The sequence below is a fragment of the Zeugodacus cucurbitae genome, chromosome 2 (genome assembly GCF_028554725.1).
Source record: "Zeugodacus cucurbitae isolate PBARC_wt_2022May chromosome 2, idZeuCucr1.2, whole genome shotgun sequence".
NCBI lineage: Eukaryota > Metazoa > Arthropoda > Insecta > Diptera > Tephritidae > Zeugodacus > Zeugodacus cucurbitae.
The window spans coordinates 57,179,814-57,190,491 of NC_071667.1; the positions used below are offsets into that span (position 1 = coordinate 57,179,814).

The window sequence follows — 10,678 nt, forward strand, 5'->3', positions numbered from 1 at the left end:
AGTGACTTGAATTATTAAAAAAGTGCATAAACTAATATGTAATGAATAAAAAGAACAAAATTTAATTAAAAAAACACTCACTTGTTTTAGGCTCACTCGATAGCGTAGTCTATATGAAATGCTTATTGAATTGAATTGAATCAAATCCATAACTACGACTATTTGAAAAGTTTCTAGTGACTTGAATTATTAAAAAAGTGCATAAACTAATATGTAATAAATAAAAAAAAAACAAAATTTATTTAAAAAACACTCACTTGTTTTAGGCTTACTCGATAGCGTAGTCTATATGAAATACTTATTGAATTGATGTTCAAACACTTATGGTAATTACAGCGATGTATTGAATACATATTAATTTACTGTATGTTTACTAATAAGATTTCTCGAAAATTATTAAAAATCAATTTACCAATAACTCAGCGAATGATGTTGAAAGTTTCTGGGGAGGGAAGAGGCAATGTCTTAGCACATTTGGCAAACGGAAATAACTCAATTTCAAACTTACAGTTTTACAAAACGGGCAAGTGCCAAATGAGACGCTCAGAAAATCTTTTCCATTAGTGAGCGTGTTGAACCACTCTTTTAAACAGGCCGCGTGATATATCAGCGTACATTGTGGGTTATCACAGGAGACAATTGGTATCTCACCTTGTTCTAGTTGATACGAGTAACAAATATTACAAAATTTTTGCTCTGTGGCATTAACTACACCCTCTGCCTCCAACCAACCGCTACCAGGCGGCATCGGAAAATAGCAGATATCGAAAATGCGCAACAAGTTTTTATGTATATCCAATTCAGCATCCCACTCGCTTAGACCATTACTTAGCGTGCGCCTCAACTCTTCCACAGCTTGTGTTGGTCCTATTATCTGCACTGACATAGAACTAATGGGTGCAAAGGGATCGGATAGCACCAATTTGATAAAGACACGTTCACGCAGCACAAATAAACGCCAATTGTGTTTGGTCGAAACTGGTGGCGTTGGCTGCACAACATAGCATAGCTCATCAATGTCGGTGAAATTCTCATAAAACGGTTGTAAATCTTGCAGATAATTGCGAAATTGTTGCACCATTGCGCTGAGGTTGTCGTATTTCTGCAGATGTTCCTCCCATGGCACACAGTCGGGCAGACTGTGTTCAGTTATGCGTAGTGCCGGTAGTTCCAATTGTAAATAGTGTTGATGGTGTTCTGCGAACTTGGAGAAACGCAGTAGAGTGCAGGCGTCATTTAATTCCAATTGATAATCTTGTGGCGCGTAGAGAGCGGCTATTTCGCTATAAATGTTGCACTTGTTTATTTCAATATTTTTGGCCTTTGGACTGGGTGCATCACAGTACTTTTCTTGAAGTTGTGGCAGATTCTCCATTACATCAAACAGCGTCCAATCAGTTGCCAAATCTTCATTTTTTATTTTGGTAAATTTAATTTGCTGTGGCAGATGTAGTTCCAAACGCGCATCCTGTAGTTTCGGGAAATGTGGACACGTCACTTTTAAGCGGTACCATTTATCCTACAAATTTACATTATTATACATTCAAAATCAATAACAATTTGCGAAAATTCGTACTTTTAGTTTTACAGTCCCCCTGGCATTACAACCGCTTACAATGATGCCTGGATAGCGTAAAAGAAATTCGTCCCATTCTCCAGATTCAGATTCTGCCATCGTGACTTTTAAAATAAACAAATTGAGTGCTTATCACGTGGTAATTCAAGAGCATAATCCATTTAATTGGTCTTTGAAGAGATTTCCCCCATTAAATGTTTGTTATCAAATACAAATTATTTACAAAACTTTTGAATGGAAATTTATGATTGGCGCTAAAATTAAATACGACCTTCAGAAATAAGCGTTGCCAGAGTGCTAACTAAGTTATTATCGTAAAATATGATGTTTAAAAAATTATAATTTTTTCAATTCTATTTTTAAATTTATTTATTATTATTTACTATTTACAAATGATATATACATAATTCCACGCATTTTCTATATTTCCAATCAATTTTCCGCTTAAGCTCTTTGTACTTTAATGTCGGTGACGAAGCAGGCAATGGATTCTTTGTATTCATCAACCAAATCCAATTCTACTTTAACGCTGACCTCAGGGTAGGAGGGATCAATGTAGAAGTTGAAGTTGTATACGACATCCTCGGACTCATCAATGGGGCATGAGGCGCCGTTCAACAAATTACGGCACACATCGGCGACATCAGCGGGCAGTGGGTATGGCGCTGTTATACCCAAAGCGGTGGCATGAACCACAGCATTAATTGATCTGATATTATCTCGTGCTAAAATATTCCGAAATACAAATTTTTATTTATTCTCACATATAATGTTTTGAATTTAGTCGCACTTACTGCCCACGAAGTTCACTTTCATGACCGCGGTGCTGCCTTTGACCACATTGCAGGGCATCTTATCGCAGCCCACAATTTCGACACTCAAAGGGAAAGGTCTACCATTTTTGCCTTAAATGCAGGAAAAAAGGATGTTGCAGGATGTTAATTCAACAATTTTCCAAATTGTTTATAAATGAAAGAAAAATTCTCGAAATATTACGACTTTTACAATTAAAATTTCTCTACATTCAACGACATTTCCAGGACTCAGAACCTTTTTTGTTATTATCAGATTTTACTTACATTGTCTCACATTCGTGGCCGAAACTGAGGCGAGGAAGAGCGCCAAACACACAATAGTCAAACGGAACATTTTTTTGTTTTTATTTAAAATTTAATTTGTATTTTAAAATATTATTTTTAAACACTGTGTGCACTAGGGATGTACTCTTCAGGAAGTCTGAACTGTGAATGATGTCTAACTGTCCAACTAACGGTCTTTAAATAGTGAAGACGAAGTGTGTGCAGTTTCTTGCAGGTGTTGACCATCTGTTGTAAAGCCCGCAGGTGTTCCGCTTAAACTTATCAGTGTAAATCAAGAGCAACTTCATGGAAAGGAAATGATAAGCACTTGCTCATTGTTTAAAGCAAAATTGTCAATAATTTTATCAAAAGGTGTTTACTTATTATAGGAAATTGATTTATTATCGAATTGCGAGTCTCAAATTTGTGATCTATATCACCTGATAATATCAAACAAGTGGTTGTAACTGTCCATTTCCTCAGACACCATGGAGCCCATGATTTGGATAAAACTCCAATCGAACTCTTATAGAAATAGGTTATGTAATAAAAGCTGTATTTAAAGCGAGATGAATAGCTAGCTTTTTGACTAATCCGGTGTGGGTTGAGCCATAGGCGACAGATTTGTTTCCCTTATTTTCATATTTTTCTTTACCGGCGTAAACACCGCTTATGCGATTACAGCCGAGTTAACACCAGCGCACCATTAATTTTTCCTTTTCTCTGTTTGGTACCAATTGGCGATACCAAGTGCAGCCAGATACTTCTCAATCTGGTCTTTCCAACATAGTGGAGGTCTTCCTCGATTTCCATCAGCGGATACTGCACCGAACACTTTGAAAGTGCTGGAGTGCTTTCGTCCAATCGGACAACATGACCAACATGAATCCCTCAATACAACATTTACTATTATATTTCTCTTCGATTATTCCAGCCTGTTTGTTCTAGCTATTCATCTCGCTTTAAATACGGCTTATTTCCATTAGTGCCTGATTTGATTGTTATCCAATCAGGGAGCCTAGTCCATCTGAAGGAATGGACAGTTACAACCACGTGTTTGATATTATCAGGTGATATAGATCACAAATTTGAGACTCCCAATTCGATAATAAGTAAACACCGTTTGATAAAATTATTGACAATTTTGCCTTAAACAGAGTCCAAGTGCTTATCATTTCCTTTCCATGAAGTTGCTCTTGATTTACACTGATAAGTTGAAGCGGAACACCTGCGGGCCTTACAACAGATGGTCAACAGTCAACACCTGCAACAAACTTGTTGACTCAGAAACTGCACACACTTCGTTTTCACTATTTAAAGACCGTTAGTTGGGCCGTTAGACATCATTCACAGTTCAGACTTCCTGAAGAGTACATCCCTAGTGCACTCAGTGTTTAAAAATAATATTTTAAAATACAAATTAAATTTTAAATAAAAACAAAAAAATGTTCCGTTTGACTATTGTGTGTTTGGCGCTCTTCCTGGCCTCAGTTTCGGCCACGAATGTGAGACAATGTAAGTGAAATCTGATAATAACAAAAAAGGTTCTGAGTCCTGGAAATGTCGTTGAATGTAGAGAAATTTTAATTCTAAGAGTCGTAATATTTCGAGAATTTTTCTTTTATTTATAAACAATTTGGAAAATTGTTGAATTAACATCCTTTTTTCCTGCATTTAAGGCAAAAATGGTAGACCTTTCCCTTTGAGTGTCGAAATTGTGGGCTGCGATAAGATGCCCTGCAATGTGGTCAAAGGCAGCACCGCGGTCATGAAAGTGAACTTCGTGGGCAGTAAGTGGGACTAAATTGAAAACATTATATTTGAGAATAAATAAAAATTTGTATTTCGGAATATTTTAGCACGAGATAACATCAGATCAATTAATGCTGTGGTTCATGCCACCGCTTTGGGTCTAACAGCGCCATACCCACTGCCCGCTGATGTCGCCGATGTGTGCCGTAATTTGTTGAACGGCGCCTCATGCCCCATTGATGAGTCCGAGGATGTCGTATACAACTTCAACTTCTACATTGATCCCTCCTACCCTGAGGTCAGCGTTAAAGTAGAATTGGATTTGGTTGATGAATACAAAGAATCCATTGCCTGCTTCGTCACCGACATTAAAGTACAAAGAGCTTAAGCGGAAAATTGATTGGAAATATAGAAAATGCGTGGAATTATGTATATATCATTTGTAAATAGTAAATAATAATAAATAAATTTAAAAATTGTATTAAAAAAATTTAAAATTCTGTTTAAACATCATATTTTACGATAATAACTTACTTAGCACTCTGGCAACGCTTATTTCTGAAGGTCGTATTTAATTTTAGCGCCAATCATAAATTTCCATTCAAAAGTTTTGTAAATAATTTGTATTTGATAACAAACATTTAATCGGGAAAATAAAAATCGTGCCACGTCATTAACTAATAAGACACAAAAACGTATTTTATCTTAACCCACACCAAGCGAGCAAGCGTTTTTGTTTCGCTTTGTTCGATGTGGATTGTCACATATGAAGATCCCATAGCTTTATCGTTGTCGTATCAGACAGGAAAATACGTCTTGACTAATTCGGTGTGCGTTGAGCCTTAGAAGTGAACAAGCTTTATTTAAATGGAATTAAATATTATGTTATTTATGTTTATTGTAAAGATCAATATTTCTCGTTTGCCGTCCAAACATATTTTCAATATTGTGGAGACGTTAACGAAATGTAATAAAGCCGCAAATCGTTCTTACGGCAGTCGGGACGGGCAAGGTCGGTCATATCATCCATGATTTTCGATTACATACATATGGATTATTGTTCGATATAAGGTTTCTGTCCTTAATCTACAGCACTTAACATTTTGATGTCAGTGGAAACACTTTAGAGACATGGAATAAGGTGATTAGAGATCTACATACACATACAGAGTATAGGGATCCCATGAAGCAACTTATGCTGAACAGTTATTTGGCTTTAGATCATTACTGCACCTTTCTTTGCTGCTTAAATCACATTTTGTTAGTTATAAAAAATACACAACTTTGTCAGACATACCGTATCTGTTTTTTAACGTTTTTTTTTGGTAAATTGTCTTGCAATTTGGTAGTGAAATAGCAAAGACGACCGTTCTTACGACAGTCAGTTCTACGTAACCGGAACGGACCCGGATTCTTATCTGGCCAAGGACTGTCAAATCGGCAGCATTCCTCAGAATTATTTGGGGAATGTTTTAAGCCGTTACAACAACAACAACAACAACAAAGATCGAAAATAATATACAGTAAGAAGAATGAGCAAACAAACGGGTTCGAAAGCTCCATAATTTACCAGATAAATTATTATAGATAATCATGATTGATATATCTGCGATTGCATACGATTTTAACAGTCCTATCTGCCATTATATATAGAATGTTCTTGGCTTCTTTCGTTTTAAAATGGTGGCTCTCAATTTATTCCCTTATCTTGTAAAAGTTCAATATATCATTCCTTTCTATCGCTGCTTCCTAACAACTATTTCTGAGATATGATTACTTTACAACAACTCAAGTTACATAATCTCGAAATTTGAATATTCAAACTTTGACTATCCAACTAGAATGGTAGCTATAATAAAGACTTAATTATTACTAAATTGATAATAGATAAAAAAGTAGACAGACCCCCAACTGTAAATTCAGTGGTTATTTCCAAAGCAATCGGATCATAAATCAGTGTTTTATAGTAAGTAAACAACATTCGAGGTACTTATGGTCTATTTAGCTTTAAAAGCTGTCCATGTGTTGCTTATCATTTCCTTTCTATCACTTTGCTATTAATTTACACCGATAAGTTTTGCGGAACACCTGCATGTTTACGCGAAGATTCTTACAACAGTTAGTTAACACCTGCAATAAGGAAACTAACTTGGTGACTCAGCTGATATCAGTATATAAAGTGCGTTAGTTGGGCAGTTAGACAACAGTCACAGTTCATATTTCTGGAAGAGTACTACTTCTAAAGTATACTCAGATTTTCAAATTAATATTTCAAATTTCAAATTAAGTTTTATATAAAATTTTAAATAAAATTGCGAAAATGTTCCGTTTAACTATTGTGTGTTTGGCGCTCTTCCTGGCCTCGGTTTCGGCCACGAATGTGAGACAATGTAAGTGGAATTTGTTAATAATAGAAATTCGAAAAGGCGTGTCTTAGTACTTGAAAGGGAATTATATTTATTATTGAATTATTATATAGTGTATTACTGATAAAACCGTTTTAAAATTAGAAAATTTTCAAAAAAAATTTTATTTTTAATATTTTGATAAATTAATAATATAACATCCTGCGTGTTTAACATTAATGGGTTTAACATTTTTGATGCTTTTAACTGAACATATTTTCATACAAATGTTAATAAACGATACTCGAAGCGCAGATAAGTTAATGAGATAATAAAAATCTGTTGCTCAAAACATATTTTCAGGCATGAATTTTTTAATAATACACACATATCACCGCAAACGTATAAAGTTACTATAAACTTTTGAAATTTGATTAAATTTTCCCATAATTACAGGCAAAAATGGCAGACCATTCCCTTTGAGTGTCGAAATTGAGGACTGCGACAAAATGCCCTGCAATGTGGTCAAAGGCAGTACAGCCGTCATGAAGGTGCACTTCGTGGGCAGTAAGTGCTACTAAATAGGAAATAATATAATAATATATTTTAGAAGAAATAAAAAATGTGTATTTCTGTATATTTTAGCACGCGATAATATTAGATCAATCAATGGTGTGGTTCACGCCACCGCTTTGGGTCTGACAGTGCCCTATCCACTGCCCGATGATGTCGCCGATGTGTGCCGTAATTTATTGCACGGTGCCTTATGCCCCATCGATGAGTCCGAGGATGTCGTATACAACTTCAACTTTTACGTTGATACTTCTTACCCTGAGGTCAGCGTAAAGGTAGAATTGGATTTGGTTGATGAAAACAAAGAATCCATTGCTTGCTTCGTCACCGACATTAAAGTACAGAGAGCTTAAGCGGAAAATTGATTGGAATTTTGGGAATTGTATATATTGTATTTTAAGAAGATAATATGTAAATAGTAATTAATAAAGATAGCTATATTTAAATGCGAATTGAATAATTTTAGTAATTTTTTTGAAGTCGAATACACTCGTTTAAAATTTATCTGGTACAAAATAGGCTCAACACATGTATTGATATAGCACGCATTTTGAAGAATTATTTTTAATCTTTAAAATTAAAGCAAAAAGAGATAGTTTTAAACAAAAATAAGCTTTCTGAAAAGCTTTTTGTACCATTCCACAAAAATAAAAAATAATTTTGAATATTTTTTATTTTGATATTATAAAAATTCCAAAAATTTTTTATAAACACTTGTCTAATATTATTCATCGCCTAACCCTAATAGTGTTATATGACCAATTAGCTTATCAACCAGCTACCGAATGCCATGAATTATGGATCACGCTGATAAGTGCTTCTAAAACACCTGCAACCTTTAGCTCAACATACAATGACAGCGTCCAAATGGATTTAAATTTGGAAGGTATTTAGTAAGTACGTTCGTATATATTTATGACTAATTCGAATTTTATTTGAAACTAATTCAACATAGATGAAGTATTTAAGTTGTGTATATATCACGCTGAGTTGTCAAATTCAGTTGGTATTTCCGAGAGAACACTACGGCGTTGGATTTTTTATTCTTTAAATTAAAAAAGTTTTTCTTTAAGTAACACAGCAGTCTTCATCTAAGATGTACCGTTTGACCGTTATTTGTTTAGCGCTTTTGGTGGCCACTGCAGCGGCGACAAATGTAAGAGAGTGTAAGTGCAGTGTTGGTTTGAAAATCAGTTTTTTGTGTAGAATGAAAAAAATTAGAAATTTAAAAAAATTAAAATATAAAAAAAGTTCTTCAGACATATGGAATTTTATATTTTACTGATTCCATAAATATTGGAAAGTGGCGAATCAAACAAACAAACAGCTGGTCAGTCAGTCAATCAATTAATGATGGATATGTTTATTCTAGCATTCCTTTATAAATTACATGACGAGCATCTTAGAATTGGTCATATAAATATCAATCAAGTGCTTCTAATCAAATAATCAAGTCATTTAAATAGTTGCACTAATTACATGAACGTCACTGCTGATATTTATCATTACATAAAAAGTAGACTGTATCGTAAAACATCTCAGCACCATAAATAAGTTATCGCTAATCATTTTACTAATCTGTTACTGGTCGCGTAGACGTCAAACGCAGCGATAACGCAGAAGTCTCTGGGGTTTTTCAGTTCAAGTGTACCGAGTACTATTAGTTTTAGCTTTCTAACACTTTTCGGTGAGAGTAATTGGCGGTTATAGCCGAATGTATAATAGCGCGCCATTCCTCACTTTTCCACGCAATTCGGCGCCGGTTGGAAATCCCAAGTGCAACCAGGTCGCTCTCCACCTGCTCCTTCCAACGGAGTGGAGGCTTTCCTCTTCCTCGGCTCCTTCCGGCGGGTACTGCATCGAACACTTTCAGAGCTGGAGTGTGTTCGTCCATGAGGACAACATGACCTAGCCAGTGTAGCCGCCGTCTCTTTATTCGCTGAACTATGTCAATGTCGTCATATAACTCATACAGCTCATCGTTCCATCGGCTGCGTTATTCGCCGTTGTCAATGTTCTGAGGACCATAAATCTTGTGCAAAATTTTCCTCTCGAAAACTCCTAGTGTCGTCTCATCGGATGTTGACATCGCCCACGCTTCTGCACCATAAATCAGGACGGGAATGATAAGCGACTTGTAGAGTTTGATTTTGGTTCGTCGAGAGTGGACTTTACTATACAATTCAAAGTAGCACCTGTTGGCAAGAGTGATCCGGAACTGGATTTCGATAATGATATTATTGGTGTTGTTGATACTGGTATACGAAAGTATACGAAATTATCTACGACTTCGAAGTTATGACTGTCAACAATGACGTGGCAGCCAAGACGCGAATGCGCTGACTGTTTGTTTGGTGACAGGAGATTTTTCGTCTTGTCCTCATTCACCTCCAGACCTATTCGCTTCGCAATAATTAATGCTATGAGATATTATACTATGTAATTTTTTTTTTAAATTTCAGGCAAAAACGGTCAACCATTTCCGCTCAGCGTTGAAGTGGTGAACTGTGCCGAAATGCCATGTGATGTGCCCAAGGGCTCGACGGTGAAGATGAACGTGCATTTCTTGGGCAGTAAGTGAAGAAGATACACAAATCAAATATTGTCCAATAAAACATTTAACTATTTAATATTTTGAAATTTTAGATCGCGATAATATCAAAACAATCACGGGTGTAGTGCATGCCACCACTTTGGGACTGACAGTGCCCTATCCGCTACCCGATGAAGTTTCCGATGTATGCCGGAATTTGATGCATGGCGCCATTTGTCCCATCTATGAAACCGAGGATGTCGTATACAATTTCAACTTCTTCATTGACCCCACATATCCAGAGGTCAGCGTAAAAGTAGAATTGGATTTGGTGGATGAAAACAAGGAATCCGTAGCTTGTTTTGTCACCGACGTTAAAGTGCGCAGAGCTATTAGTTAACGTCTTAAATTATAGTGAAAGCCCTTGTAAATAGTGTATATTAGTATTGTATAATTGTAATTAATAAAACTAAATTTTTTATATATATTCTTAGAGAGAGATCGTTAGATATCGATCTGGTAAAATTTTCTATATAGGAGATTAAATTTTTTGTAAAGTCAGCATATATTCGCGTTACTTTGTTATTTGAAATCTTATTCTTATTATGTGGCAACTCTGATGTAAACATTTCACGACATCCCTCCTTCCATTTAACATTATATCGATAAATGCTGTCACCGTTGCAGATATTAAAAACAAGAAAAAACGTAAACTTCAGCTGTACCGAAGCTAATATACCCTTCACAGGTGCATTTCTTTTAGTAACTATTGTGTTTAAGCAAATCTAAAGACGTAAGAGAAAGTAAGTAAAAAAAAGAA

General features: G+C 35.5%; 5 protein-coding genes across 5 annotated transcripts; 3 read left to right on the plus strand and 2 right to left on the minus strand.

Moving 5' to 3' along the window:
* Positions 1-140: 140 nt before the first annotated feature.
* On the minus strand, positions 141-1,839 carry LOC105209568 (E3 ubiquitin-protein ligase FANCL). Its single transcript, XM_011180007.3, has 3 exons — positions 1,577-1,839; positions 509-1,519; positions 141-442 (listed from the first exon to the last, which is right to left on the minus strand). Exons 1-3 carry the CDS (start codon positions 1,673-1,675, stop codon positions 404-406), a joined length of 1,149 nt encoding a protein of 382 aa, XP_011178309.2. The 5' UTR covers positions 1,676-1,839; the 3' UTR covers positions 141-403.
* Positions 1,840-1,918: 79 nt separating this feature from the next.
* On the minus strand, positions 1,919-2,842 carry LOC128919941 (NPC intracellular cholesterol transporter 2 homolog a-like). Its single transcript, XM_054225794.1, has 3 exons — positions 2,656-2,842; positions 2,371-2,481; positions 1,919-2,301 (listed from the first exon to the last, which is right to left on the minus strand). Exons 1-3 carry the CDS (start codon positions 2,723-2,725, stop codon positions 2,021-2,023), a joined length of 462 nt encoding a protein of 153 aa, XP_054081769.1. The 5' UTR covers positions 2,726-2,842; the 3' UTR covers positions 1,919-2,020.
* A 1,147-nt stretch (positions 2,843-3,989) lies between these two features.
* On the plus strand, positions 3,990-4,904 carry LOC128919943 (NPC intracellular cholesterol transporter 2 homolog a-like). The gene is made up of 3 exons (XM_054225796.1): positions 3,990-4,170; positions 4,335-4,445; positions 4,515-4,904. Exons 1-3 carry the CDS (start codon positions 4,101-4,103, stop codon positions 4,793-4,795), a joined length of 462 nt encoding a protein of 153 aa, XP_054081771.1. The 5' UTR covers positions 3,990-4,100; the 3' UTR covers positions 4,796-4,904.
* Positions 4,905-6,599: 1,695 nt separating this feature from the next.
* Positions 6,600-7,777, plus strand: LOC128919942 (NPC intracellular cholesterol transporter 2-like). Its single transcript, XM_054225795.1, has 3 exons — positions 6,600-6,797; positions 7,209-7,319; positions 7,398-7,777. The coding sequence occupies exons 1-3, from the start codon at positions 6,728-6,730 to the stop codon at positions 7,676-7,678; spliced, it is 462 nt and encodes a 153-aa protein (XP_054081770.1). The 5' UTR covers positions 6,600-6,727; the 3' UTR covers positions 7,679-7,777.
* Positions 7,778-8,281: 504 nt separating this feature from the next.
* On the plus strand, positions 8,282-10,365 carry LOC105209541 (NPC intracellular cholesterol transporter 2). The gene is made up of 3 exons (XM_054225793.1): positions 8,282-8,491; positions 9,788-9,898; positions 9,972-10,365. The coding sequence occupies exons 1-3, from the start codon at positions 8,422-8,424 to the stop codon at positions 10,256-10,258; spliced, it is 468 nt and encodes a 155-aa protein (XP_054081768.1). The 5' UTR covers positions 8,282-8,421; the 3' UTR covers positions 10,259-10,365.
* Positions 10,366-10,678: the final 313 nt, after the last annotated feature.